At 41.8% G+C, this 14,880-nt stretch overlaps 1 protein-coding gene across 1 annotated transcript; it reads left to right on the top strand.

Moving 5' to 3' along the window:
• Positions 1-1,810: 1,810 nt before the first annotated feature.
• On the top strand, positions 1,811-13,869 carry LOC310779645 (myotubularin-like; the record flags this gene model as incomplete). Its single annotated transcript, XM_083640149.1, has 9 exons — positions 1,811-2,025; positions 2,857-3,037; positions 4,348-4,530; positions 6,130-6,285; positions 8,451-8,498; positions 8,791-8,883; positions 9,712-9,825; positions 11,621-11,797; positions 13,437-13,869. The coding sequence occupies 9 exons, from the start codon at positions 1,811-1,813 to the stop codon at positions 13,629-13,631; spliced, it is 1,362 nt and encodes a 453-aa protein (XP_083496275.1). The 3' UTR covers positions 13,632-13,869.
• Positions 13,870-14,880: the final 1,011 nt, after the last annotated feature.

Genomic DNA, 14,880 nt, shown 5'->3' with positions numbered 1-14,880 from the left:
GTCTGGAAGATATAATCTTTATGACTAAAAGGCTTTGATTTGATTTGATTTATTTATTTAGACGGGACAATGCAAAATTGATTAACACAATAACCATGGAACAGATAAAAACATCTGGAACAGGGCCGTAGCTAGCTATGAGCACGGGGAGGTCCGGACCTCCCCTAATATTTCAGTTTTAATTTTTTTTTTTTTTTTTTTTAGCCTTTATTTAACCAGGTTTGTCCCATTGAGATCAAAGATCTCTTTTACAAGAGAGACCTGGCCAAGAAACAGCAGCAACACAAAGTTACAACAAACAAACACATAAACACATACAATTGAAAAACATTAAAATGATCAAATAAAACATTTGCATACAGACAGCCTGTTCTCAAGAGATTTTACCATAGCCTTAAAACCATTTAAGGTTACTAAACTCTCACATCCTTCTAATAAATACATGTTCTTGCCAGCCAACAGGTCCCTCTGTATGTTTTTTTTATTATCGATGATGACTTTGTGTGTTGTGTACGGCTTGGGTTGTGTACCTGTGTTTGTAGGTGTCATTTTGATATGAATTTGGCTAAAACAGTTTGTGTTTGTTAGTTACAATTATGTTGACAGGAGAGCTGAGCAGGTGGTGACATGAAAGAGAATATACTGAATAATGACATCACAACAGTATAATCCTAATGTTGATTTAAAATGATATATTACTCTAAATATGGCTTAAAAAGGGGGGGGGGGGAACTCAATTTTTTTTCGGCGGCGCCCATCCGCCTCCCCTTGCTGGACCTCCCCTATTTCGGAACCCTGGCTACGGCCCTGACATAATAAAAGTGTAAAAATCGCCGGATTTAGCGCAAGGCATCCGTTGTCCCTGAAACATAAGACATAAAAACATAAAAACAGAATAATAAAACAGTAAAACATAGGTATCAAAGTGTTTTACATAAGTAAAAACAGCATACATATGCAAAACAGTAAAACACAAGTAACAGTATTACACTCAAAAAACATAACAGTATAACATTTACAGGAAAACCATGAAGGCATTTGTAGAAAAAACAAGCACTTTTTAAGACTTTGACATTTTCACAGCTCAAAAAGCGGTGTTGTTCCAGAATGTTACAGTGGTGGTATGACAATGGTTTTCTAGCAAATACCTTGATGGCTCTATGGTAAAGTTGTTCAATGGGTTTTATGACAGTGGCACCTGCGAACGACCAGTTTGTGAAACAGTATTCAATGTGGGAGAATATCATGCAGTGAAGATATGTTTTTGCTGCATCAGCGGTTAATTAAAATTGGAAAAGTGGGTGGCAGTGTGTGTGGCGGCAGTGTGGGTCATGATTGTGATGTCATCAGTGATGTCACTTGATCAATTGTGATGCCATCAGTGATGTCACTCAAGCAACTGTTTGCCCAACTGTGATGTCACTCAGGCAGTTGTGATGTCATCAGTGATGTCACTCGAGCAACTCTGATGTAGTATGAGCCGATGGCGCACATTTGCACGACGGCACCAAGGTGGGTGGGCGGTGTCTGTCTGTCTGTCAGCCATGATTTTGGGAGCCCGTGGAGCCAGCCATAACTGCAGCCATGGCACATCATTTCCAGGGATACTGTTATGTCAGATATCTCGGGAATTGATGAATTGACTAATTGTTGCAGCTCTTTATCGGTTTTTATAAAATTTATTTTTATGTATTTTCAAAATACAATACATGCATGTTGCGTTCATGGCACCATTCATATTTATTGTTTCGCAGCTGGTTTGTAGCTGAAGCAGGAAGTAGGCGGTTACTTTGGCTCTATAGAGTAGATAATGCAGGAGGTTCAATCAGTAGCTGATGATTGTCATTGGCTTCTCCAGGGCTTACCCAATGACAAGTGGCGCATCACGTTCATCAATAAGACCTACGAGTTGTGCGACACCTACCCCACTATATTGGCTGTGCCCTTCAAAGCCACAGAGGAGGACCTCCGGAGAGTCGCCACCTTCAGGTCAAGAGGACGCATACCGGTGAGTTTTGTTTGTCCGTCTATTAGCAGGATTACGGAAAAAGTACCGGGCCGATTTTCATGAAACGTTGTGGAAGGGTGTAGCTCTCTCTCTCTTTCTCCTTTCATCTCTCTCTCTCTCTGCATGCCGATATGCAGGCGCGGAATAGCCACACTTACTCCACCTGTTAAGAGCTGCTGTGCGTGCATCCTAAATGTGAATTAGGCTATGTTTTGTTGTTTCGTTCATCATACATACAGTAGCCTACACTATAACCTACACATAGACGTTTGTGTTTTCTTGTGTTCAGACATAGCTTTATAGATGTTATTTATTTACCTTGACAGTTTCGACGAGTCAACTCTCGTCGTCTTCAGAAGCAGTTGCACTGACAGCTGGGTATGACATGTCAACCAGTTGCTTTTCAGCAACACAAGAAAACACAAACGTCTATGTATAAATGAAGACATGATGAACATCATTGAACTATAATAACCTACACATACAAATATTCATTTAGGCTATTTAATAGGAGGAGCTGTGTGGAAATGTAATTTGAGCCTATTTTAATACAACTCAAATTGTGCTGAGTCGAGGGGATTATTTTCACCGGATTTACTGACCGGCAGATTTTAATTTGTCGGACTTTGATTAATTATAACGGTAAAAGTCCGGCAATTACCGGATAATGGAAACTCTGCCCCACCCCTACTACCTGGTAGTTCCTCCATATATCTATTATATTAGAACAGATGAGCCATACATTATATAATCTAACATAATTTCAGTAATTTCACCTCTTTCCCACTGCGCTCATCCTTCCTCAGGTACTGATCGATCTGACCCCCCACTCGCTCTCTCTCTCTAAGGTGCTGGATCCACAGGGAGAACCAGGCAGTGATCGCCCGCTGCAGCCAGCCGCTAGTTGGTATGTCCGGTAAACGGAACAAGGACGACGAGCGCTACCTGGACCTGGTTCGGGAGGCCAACGGCACCACCAAGCTCACCATTTTCGACGCCCGGCCTAACGTCAACGCCGTGGCCAACAAGGTCAGGAGGAGAGGATTTACTCTTGGGGTCAAAGAGTGAGATAGTTACAAGAGGACAAGTGAGATCATTTGTTTGGTTGAATGTTTGTACGGCTCCGAAACTGGAACCTGACGCTGCCCGATGGTTTGTTTTCGTATCACCATCTGGGAACGAGTCGCTGGGGAAACCGATTCAAAGGGCAGGAACTTTCAAAAAAATACCTGGCAGGTGATTGGATGAAACATCTGTCTATCATGTCTATTACGGTCTAGCTTCTCACTGGCATCACACCAAAGCCCGCCTGTAGCTGCCTCTGGATGCTGATTGGGGCGAACCCCTGGTGGTTCAGATTCAAATCAATAGATTGGAGCGTGGCAAGATGGATTTATCGTGTGATCGTGATCTCATGATCTCGCGTGAATCCAGCTGCCTGAACCGTACGTTACAGGAAAGAAGAAGAAAAAAAACTGCAAAAAAAAGAATAAAAGATAACATGATTTTTGAAATCGTCATACCTTAATTAGGAAAACAACCTAAAATTGTAATGATATCTTGGATCTGAGCATACAGGAGATGGAAATGTGCACCAGCAAATAGATTTTGATAAATTGACGATGTGATATATTCAAGATAGTTTCGTCAATCTTCAACAAAATAAAGGCAAATTATGTCTGTAAAGCCATGTGTACATTGATTAATGTGGGGCGCACTACAGCTCAGTTGCCATGGGTCTGGAAAAACCTTAAAAGTCCTTTGATTTACTGAGCATAGAGGTCCTTAAAAGTGCTTGGTTTTAGTCTACCAGAATCTCTGAGTTTGAGCCTTGTGCGCTCCGTCGTCTCAAAATTCACCTATGATACCATTTTTATTATACATCTGGAGTGCTGGGCCAAGCTTGATACACTTTCTTCCTATCTACACCACTACAGTATCACTCTCTGCGTAGGCTGCAAGCATACAGCGATTTGCTGAAAATGCTTTTATTCTGTTAAGTGTACACGGAGCCCTTGGGGTGATGTTGCACTATAAATAAACAAACACAAAACTGAAACTGATGGTGGAACTACAGCACTACTCTGCACTTACACTTGCAATGTTGTGATTGTCTTTGGATATTTTTCCTATTTCTTTATCTCTAAATATTGATATGACCACTATGCTGCATACTTACACTAAGACAAATTCCTCGTATGTAATGCTTGCATATTGTGGCAATAAACCTGATTCTGATTCTGATGTGTAAGAAACTGTTACAGTTTTAGAATAGAAAAGCCAAGGTTAGATGCAACCTGACCCTGCACTGTTCTTCTTTGGATCTTTGCACTCTCCAGGCCACGGGAGGAGGCTATGAGGGGGATGAGTACCAGAACGCAGAGCTGGTCTTCCTGGATATCCACAACATCCATGTTATGAGGGAATCCCTCAAGAAGCTCAAAGACATTGTCTACCCCAATGTGGAGGAATCCCATTGGCTTTCCAGCCTGGAGTCTACACACTGGCTAGAACATATTAAGGTAAGGGTGTGTGTGTAGAACATATCAAGGTAAGGTAGTGAGTGTGTGTGTGTGTGTGTGAGAACTTTTAAAGGTAAGGGAGTGTGTGTGAACATATTAGGGAGTGTGAGGGTATGTGTGTATCTTGTAAATTAAGTGTACAGTATCATATTTATTTCATGTATTATGGCTTTATGAGCTCTCATTTCAGTCATGTATTTATGTCCTCAGGATTCAGCACATAAAGTAATGCAAAAGCAGTTGCTTGTGTATACTTATCTTTCTAATGACAAATCTGCTATGTGAAAAAACTGATCTTACCTTATCCACCTTATTTCTACTAGCTGCCATGATGCTTATGGGTGCTTCTTCCGCTGTAATAGACGGTTTTAACTTGACAAAAAAAAACGTCTATGAGGGTTTTACAGCAGAGCCATTCTGCTCTACAGCTGTAAGTGTTAATATGTCACTTTTATAAGACGGTCAAAGTAACCATTTAAATTACCCTTGTGTGCTCAGTTTATCAAAAATAACGGCTATTTAGAAATCTGGGTTTCGTTTTGAGCTTTATTTTATGCATTAAATGTCATTCGGGTGCTGGGATAATGTAATGCATTATGGGTAGTCGGCTACTGTGTTATGGGTAGCGGCTAGCGTTAGTTACTTTACATGGCAGTAAAACGCCACTGAATGACCAAATTGATTTAACTTTTAACCATTTCGAGTAACACTCTTTCCATACGGACCTCCAGCGTGACTATATATAACGTGACTATATTTATAACTTTTATAACGTACTCCGGTTTCCGGCTTATAATTCGGGTCTGCAGCCAAAGAGTATAACAAAGGAAATGGCAAGCTGCAACAATAAGTCACGTTAAACCGGACCTTGTACGCATAATTATTTTTACAGTGGGGCATTAAAAAATAAGGTGGATCATCTTATTCTAAAAATGCAATATAACAGTAAGTAAGAGCCAAGTTTGCTCAAACCTTCTTCCCTGTTAAAAGGCTCTTTCCCTGCTGCCATCACTAAGGGCTGCTCTTGTTGGGAAAATTGTTTCAATTGTCACATGACCTGTGCAGTAAAATAGCTGGTGCATGTGAGAAGTGTTTCAATTGTTGGGTCTACTCTAAAATATAAAGAGCCTGGGCCCAGTTGCACAAAGCACCTTAGGTTAAGATTTCCCTTAGGGTCTGAGTTAAAATCTCCATTAAATAGAATTGGCTGCACAAAACACCCTTAAATCTTGTGCTTATGTTTTCCTTAAAATGTTTAACCTTATGGAGAATATTTAAGGGTGTTTTGTGCAGCCGATTCTATTTTATGGACACCTTAACTCTGACTCTAAGGGAAATCTTAACCTAAGGTGCTTTGTGCAACTGGGCCCTGGTCTTCTACCTGCTCTATTTCTAAAGAGGCTTGGCTTGAGATAACTCTTGTTGTGATTTGATGCTATATAAAAAGAAATATGAATCAATAAGTAAGTAACTAAAGTTAATTATAATATAACAGCGTTGGATGCCTGGTGTTCAGAGCCCAGCACCTCTACATGTTGTGATTGTGTGTGTGTGTGTGTGTGTGTGTGTGTGTGTGTGTGTGTGTGTGTGTGTGTGTAGCTGGTGTTGTCTGGAGCCATCCAGGTAGCAGACAAAGTGTCCAGTGGGAACTCGGTGGTGGTTCACTGTAGTGACGGCTGGGACCGCACCGCCCAGCTCACCTCTCTGGCCATGCTGATGCTGGACAGCCACTACCGCACTCTCAGAGGATTCCAGGTCAGTCGCAGCACACGCAGGGTGACAATATGAAGCAAGCAAAGAGTAAACATGTCACAAGATGATGATATGAAGCAAGCAAAGAGTAAACATGTCACAAGATGACGATATGAAGCAAGCAAAGAGTAAACATGTCACAAGATGACGATATGAAGCAAGCAAAGAGTAAACATGTCACAAGATGACAATATGAAGCAAGCAAAGAGTAAACATGTCACAAGATGACGATATGAAGCAAGCAAAGAGTAAACATGTCACAAGATGACGATATGAAGCAAGCAAAGAGTAAACATGTCACAAGATGATATGAAGCAAGCAAAGAGTAAACATGTCACAAGATGACGATATGAAGCAAGCAAAGAGTAAACATGTCACAAGATGACGATATGAAGCAAGCAAAGAGTAAACATGTCACAAGATGACGATATGAAGCAAGCAAAGAGTAAACATGTCACAAGATGACGATATGAAGCAAGCAAAGAGTAAACATGTCACAAGATGACAATATGAAGCAAGCAAAGAGTAAACATGTCACAAGATGACGATATGAAGCAAGCAAAGAGTAAACATGTCACAAGATGACGATATGAAGCAAGCAAAGAGTAAACATGTCACAAGATGATATGAAGCAAGCAAAGAGTAAACATGTCACAAGATGACGATATGAAGCAAGCAAAGAGTAAACATGTCACAAGATGACGATATGAAGCAAGCAAAGAGTAAACATGTCACAAGATGACGATATGAAGCAAGCAAAGAGTAAACATGTCACAAGATGACGATATGAAGCAAGCAAAGAGTAAACATGTCACAAGATGACAATATGAAGCAAGCAAAGAGTAAACATGTCACAAGATGACGATATGAAGCAAGCAAAGAGTAAACATGTCACAAGATGACGATATGAAGCAAGCAAAGAGTAAACATGTCACAAGATGACGATATGAAGCAAGCAAAGAGTAAACATGTCACAAGATGACGATATGAAACAAGCAAAGAGTAAACATGTCACAAGATGACGATATGAAGCAAGCAAAGAGTAAACATGTCACAAGATGACGATATGAAGCAAGCAAAGAGTAAACATGTCACAAGATGACGATATGAAGCAAGCAAAGAGTAAACATGTCACAAGATGAGGATATGAAGCAAACAAAGAGTAAACATGTCGTCTCCCACCAGTGACGTCGTTCCTTGGGTCAGTCGGTACAGAAAAAGCAGCATTATTAAATAACGTACAGCAGCAAAACAGGCAGACTAAAGGTCTTTGTACACACAGTCCGATTGTTTTCATATGCGTGTTTTTTAATCCGTCATCTGAAAGCACAGATGGGTCCCAGCTCGCAAGAATCTATTGACTGATGCGAAAAACGCATAAAATCGAACCTCGTCTGAAAACTAAAATGACGGACGTAATTGTCAATGACGGTGTGTCAATGATGATTGACACAAATGAGGTCGTATTCTTTCTTTTTTTCGTGCGTCAATTTCGGACGAAAATACGGACTTGGTGTGCAAAAGCTATAACCCTTTGTCAAAGACATGAACTCTGTCTCTGTCCTTCTGTCTGTCTCTCTCGCTTTCTCTCTCACACACACAGCCAGAGGCTTGTTCATGCACTGGAAAGACACCCTGGGTGTAATCGAGCCAGATGAAATACAGCGTTACCTGCAGGCTCACTTCAGTGGCTATTTTGTAAAAACAAAAAACAGCGTTAAGATGTGAAGAATGCGTTGTTTGTTTGTGTGAGCGTGTGTACGTACGTATGTGTGTCAGGGAGAAAGAGAGACAGTTCAAAGATCGTTTGGAACAATGTATCAGTGTTTATTTAGCCTAGAGCGCTTCCCAGGGGGAGAAGAAAAGCATTTCAGCACCTTGGAGAGCACTGCAGTACTCAGGCCTGGCAGTTTGCGAGCCGTTGGGTTGGGTTTGGTATTAAGGCTGGGCGGAATAGCTCTCATAACGGGTTTGGTCGGTGCGGTTCTTAAAAAAAACCTGACCTGCGCATCGTAGTAAGAGAAGGCGTGGCTTACTAATGTAGGATATCTGCTTTTAGAATGAAACTATTCAGATGTCCTCCACACATCTGTTTGAGACTGGACAAGAAGGAAGATAAAAACTTTGAGGTATTAATCTAACATGTTTGTGTGTGTTTGTCTGTTTAGGTGCTGCTTGAAAAGGAGTGGATCAGCTTTGGACACAAGTTCGCCTCAGTAAGGAAGTCAAATTAACAGCTGAGTTTGAGCATGATTTAACTTGAGTTTGTGTGTTTTAATATGAATTCATGTTACGTATTGTCAAACATTATAAAGAGATATTGTATTGTGACAATGGATTAGTTTGATATTTTCACACACACGCATGCACACACGCACACACACACACACACACACACACACACACACACACACACACACACACACACACACACACAGTGGATTAAAAAAATTGTTTAGCTCCCTGTGACTCATATTTGTGTGTGTGTGTGTGTGTGTGTGTGTGTAGAGGATAGGTCACGGTGACAAGAACCATGCAGATCAGGACAGATCGCCCATCTTTGTCCAGTTCATCGACTGTGTATGGCAGATGACCAAGCAGGTATGTTAAGGCTCTTGTGTCTCCATATGCTTGAGTGAAGAGTGCAGTTTTCACTTCATTCACTAAGAAATTCATGCAAATCATGTATCACAAACAAGGCCTCAAAGAGACCATAGTGCAAATAGTCCCCTTGATCCTTTCACCACCTGCAAGTGCAAATTCCTTCAGCTTTCAGTTCACATTTTGAAAGTCCAGCCCTATTTGCTACTTACCAATGATGATGTCGATTGGTAGAGTTCTTTCTCAGCTCAATCTATGCTGTTCCTCATAGTAGGCTACTCTCGAAAGTTGAGCAAAAACGAATGCAAGGTCAATGGGGTCATGCTCCTGTATGTACAAGCTGAGTGAAATTTACTTTGTGCGCGCTGTGGATGACATTAAAAAAATAAAAGTGTGGGGGCGGGGGGATAATTCTTTCAGTCTTTTTCCTGCATTTATTTCTTGTTTTTGCTGAAAGTGAAATGTTTTATGGTCACTCATGATTCTCTGGAAGACTGGCTGACTTGGTTCAAGCCTTAAAACTCGTTATATAAGGATTTTTCGAAGTGTCTATTGAGAAAATGAATGGGGAATTCACTTCTGTGGCAAGAAACGTCACGTGACTGTTGAGCTCTATTACAGCAGATACTTCCCTAACTGTCATTGGTATCTCACTCTTGAAACGGTTAGCCAATCAAAACAGAGGGATCGTTAATATTAATGAGCCTTAAAGACACAGCAACAGAAACAGCCACACACAGATTTGAATGGACCTGTGGACAGAAAGGAAAACAATGGGAAGGCTAATGCTAATAGGCTACTTTTATATATGCTCTCCTCTCATTTCAGTTTCCCACAGCCTTTGAGTTTAATGAGCGCCTCCTGCTGACCATTCTGGATCATCTCTACAGCTGCCGCTTTGGAACTTTCCTCTACAACTGTGAGAGTGCACGAGACCAGCATGTAAGACACACACACACACACACACACACACACACACACACACACACACACACACACACACACACACACACACACACACACACACACACACACACACACAGCTGTGCAGTCAACCTTCCATAGAACTACATGCATATTACATTTTAAAATCCACAACACTTGTTCTTGCTTGGTGTCTTTGTGGCTAGATTTATCAACTTTTCAGACCCCCTTGGTGACTTTATTTTTCAAAATCAATGCATAAATATAGCACATTGGCGTGGTCCAATCACCTGATAACCTGGGGTAAATGTGTGATGTGGACCAGTGGCCTGTTTGATCTCTGAATGAAATCATCTTTGTGCACGTTCTGCAGCAATGGATTTCTCCAATGGGGTTGTTAAGCAGAGCAAGCTAACAGATGTCCTTGCTAACAGTACAGTACAGTACAATACAGCAGAACATGCAGTCACACAAGCAGAATGCTTCTATATGCAAGAATACATATTTTTGGCAAAACTCATCAAAACATAATTTTAGCAACAGCGTAAAAAAGCAGAACTACTCATCTGCGTAACAGCTCATACCCTGACGCAGTGAGGGCCCCTAACTCCTCAGCTGTTCAACCCAATTTAACTGTGCCCCCTAGTGGGTTCTTTTTTTAATGCAACACACACGTTCTACTAATGCACCAGACCAGACACCTGTGTCTATTCTGAACTTGCTCTGTCAGTGTTGCATATGTTTTTGCACAATAGACTTTTTACCTAAAGCATTTTTGATGTTTATACCGATGTGCATTTATATTGTATTGTGCATGTGTCATTGTAATTGTTTTGTCTACAGAGCGCACAGTCGCACACCAAGACGAATTCCAATCAATGTTTCATTGATTGGAACTATTGAACTATTGAATCTTGAAAGGTGACATCTAGATTTTTTAAATTGAATTATGATTAATTATGTTACACTGACATTTTGGAAATCGAATAAACTGCTCCAAACATGCTTGGTGTGAACATACCCTGAGCCTACAGTACAGGCTGACAATATTGAGAGGGCTTAGTAAAATACACTCACCAAGCACTTGATTAGGAACACCTTACTAATACTGAGTAGCTCGGTGTGAACAGTCTACCAACATGACATCCGCTTCAAGGTTCCACGTGTTGCGTTGGGGCGTTGCAGTGGCGATACCTCTGTGACACAGATACAGGAAGTAACTGGAAGTTGGGGTGTCTCTATATACAGTATATAATATATTTGAACATGAACTGAAACTGCTGACCTGTATCTGCATCATCTCATGCATTGCACTGCTGCCACATGATTGGCTGACTGGACAATTGCAGGAGTAAACCGGTGTTCCTAATACAGTGTTCAGTGAGTGTACCTACCTCTAGATACCAATGAGGCCATTTACACCAGGCACTAACATGCATTTTCTGTGATCAGATTGCAAGTGGATAGTGCTTGACCACATTAGCCTGATTTAATTTACACCTGGCGCTAACATGCGTTTTGGGTGTCACACGGACACACGGGTGTCCTCTCAATCCGTATACATTTGCTGGATGCGGATTGAGAGGACACATTGCATTTACCCTTGTGTTCAATGTGGTCACAATGCGTCCCTGACCACCTCCGGAGGTGGTTTGGCCAATCAGATCGCAATCCGTCCACAGTATTCATTTTATTGCTTACAATCTCTGTTTCCCATATCTTTCTTTATTTCACTTTTTTTTAATCAAATGACATAATGTAACACACTTCCATTCTCTCTCTAACTCACACTTTCACCTTTTGTGTTGTGTAGGAGGTGAGGTTGAAGACTGTGTCGGTATGGTCTTTGGTCAACAGTGACAGTGAGATCTATCTAAATCCATTCTACACTCCGGAATCCGGCCGGGTCCTCTACCCCGTCGCCAGTATGCGCCACCTAGAACTCTGGGTGACTTACTACATCCGCTGGAATCCACGTATACGACAACAGGTAGGACTGCATGTACTCTGTGTGTGTGTGTACCAGAAGATGAGTACTTTGTCCTCCCAATAATCAAATGGTGCCAACCAGATATTTCACAAGCATAGTAAATCATTGGTTCTCAAATGGGACCCCCAGGGGTCCGTGGCACTTTGCAGGGGACCGAAAAGTTTTCAGGAAAAAAAGATATATATATACCGGTATATATATATTTTTTTTTTCAAAAAGCTTCATAGTTCAACGAAAATATTTTATGCTCTAAGCAACTATATCTATACCTGGGCTTCTCTGGAAAAATGTATGTGAACTGCACGTTTTGTAATGTTTCAATTGATTGAAATCATCCATTTAGTTTTGAATTGTAGAACTGTCTCAGAGTTGAGGTCTTGAATATCACTAAATATTGCATCTAAAGTCTAAGAGGTCTTATTGTTCAGTTTCTCTGTGAGAACTCAAGCAGAGTACCATTCTGCTAAGTACACTGTTTTTTTCATATTTAAGATGATTTAATTTCCAAATTAATTTGAACATAAGGGCTTAAAAAGTCTTATTTAAGTTGAAAAAAGTTGCAGTCAACTTGCGAATATCATTTGCCAAAACTTAAATTTCAAAAAGATTCCAAAGTCTGAGACCATGGGCCTCCTCTCAGATAAAGCATGGAAAAAGCTCCATGAAAAAAGATGCCTTCACTATTATTCAAATTACTAAAATAATTAAAAGTGAAATAACTCAAATAAATCACCCCCGCTCTCTGAGCCTCCCCTGAAACCCTTTTTCCCACTATATTTAGCTAGACATATTATCTGTTAAGCCCTCTGAGACATGCTTGTGAATTCGGGCTATACATGTAAACTTGGCTTGACTAATGAAGTTATGGTCTCTCAATTGTTAGTTTCAAGTCTTCTTCAATACAGCATGATGTTCATTTAGAAAGTTATGGTCCGGGGGCACGGTGGTGCAGTGGTAACCACCGTCGCCTCACAGCTCGAAGTTTCCTGGGTTCGATTCCCACCTGGGACGCTGTGAACGCTGAAGGAATGCGTGCCCGTCCGCATGTCCTCGAGTGCCCACCGCCTGGGCCTTTCTGTGTGGAGTTTGCATGTTCTCCCCGTGCCTCCTGGGGGTTTCCTTCATATAGGAACCCCACACCAAAACATGCAATATCCTGGTTGCTGATGTGGTGCCTCTGGTCGTTAGGGGCGCCTGTTCGGAGGGAGGGGAACTGGTTGGAATAGCGTCATCCTCCCACGTGCTATGTCCTACCGGTGAAGCTTCCTCTGACAGGTGAAAAGAAGCGGCTGGCTAACTGCCCATGTCTCGGAGGAAGCATGGAGCCAGTTTCGGCTCTCCCCAGATCGGCAGAGGGTGGAGCAGCAACCAGGATAAATAAATTAAAAAATTAGCACTAATGAGGGATAAAAATGGGATAAAAAAATCAGCGGGGGGGGGGGGGGAATTATGGTCCCATGTAGTCAAATAGAGTAGACTATGTTTTGGACGTGATTGACAGGTCGCCTGACGCCTGTCCACGTCCAGTGCTCGCTCTGTCTGGCTCCAAAAAAAACCCAAGAATAGACCAGTATGTTACCAGACAGTAAACGTGTGTGTCTTTGTGTGTGTGTGTGTGTGTGTGCATTCGGTCATTCAGCAGCAGAGTCCAGTGGAGCAGCGCTACAAGGAGCTGCTAGCTCTCAGAGACGAATACCTGAAGAAGCTGGAGGAGCTGCAGCTCTCTGACTCCTCCCCTTCCTCTCACCTGGCTCATAGCTCCGCCCCCAACGCCTCCTCGCCTGCCTCGTCCACCCCCTCCCAGCAATACACACACCTACACACTCCCTTCTGAGTGTTGGCAAGACACACACACTCTCAAACACACTTCTTCACTTGCACTTCGGTCCTCTTCACTCTGATCTCTCTCGCTCTCTCACACACACACACACACACACACACACACACACACAGAGGAAAAGTGTCTTTGTTTTGTGGTAATTGTGGATACTAAGGATTAATAATAGTGACATTTGATAACAGTGAGGTAGCTGATAAAAAGCAGGGTTATGATGAGGGTGATTATGCAATAATACACAGTACAGCCTTGTCACATGACTTTTCTATACACACACATCCTCTTTATACGATGAAGCCTTAAACTCTTTCACTGGCTTTCAGTCAGTCAGTCAATACTGATCAAGGTGTCAAGTCCCACATTTTACACTTGTTTCAGCTTTTGCTGCACTGCTGCTGCAGAGTGGAAGGCTGTGGTGGGGAGGAGGAGGTGCTGCAGATATACATCTGCAGAGGACTTCTGAACTCAGCAGGTGTCTGTAAATGATATAGTGTCTCAGAGTTAGAAGCATTGATGTGGGGCCTGTTGCCTATTGGGTCAGATTGAATGAAGTGGGCGAGGCTAGAGGCATCAATCTTAGGAAGTTCCTGGCAAAAGCTCCAATATTTTCCAGAGTTTGGATAATACTACTCTGTAGCATAAATTAGTGTGGCTGAGTATAACCTGAATAAATACAGCCTTGAAATAGTTTGATCTCCGCCCACATTTCAGCTGCTGTCGATACAAGAGTGGTGCTGCTCAGTCGTCCTGGATCAGTACCTCTACATGGAGGTTGTTGTTGATGAATACAGACCCAGGATGTGGAACCCCACTCAGTTAGCCTTAGCATGGTTTGAGAGAGCAGAAATAGACTTGTCCTAGTTATCAGTCACCTCCCCCTAAAATACCTTTCTGTAAATCACTCACTTCGTCCAGCTATTCTGATGTAGTGGTTCTGTCTTGGAGCTGGTCTCTACAGAACAGTGTGTAGGTTTAAAGCATTATTCCACTTAGAAACAGGTTCAATCCGTTTACAAATGTGTTGCATTACGGTTTCGGGCTATTTTCATGGCTTTGTTCAAATCCTGCAAGGGCTATAAACTGCTGCCCCCCATCGTGGTGACTATATAGATGGTTTATATAATGGTTTTCATGGCGGTCAAGTGCCAAATAACCCCCATGTTAAAACTAAGATAAGCAGTAATTGGTTGGTCGTCATTTTGCATTTCTATTGTTGGTTTATACTAAAATTAGTATTTAAAAATCA

The sequence above is a fragment of the Poromitra crassiceps genome, assembly GCF_964638095.1.
Source record: "Poromitra crassiceps genome assembly, chromosome: 7".
Classification (NCBI taxonomy): Eukaryota; Metazoa; Chordata; class Actinopteri; order Beryciformes; family Melamphaidae; genus Poromitra; species Poromitra crassiceps.
This window is presented reverse-complemented; position numbering and strand designations above follow the sequence as displayed.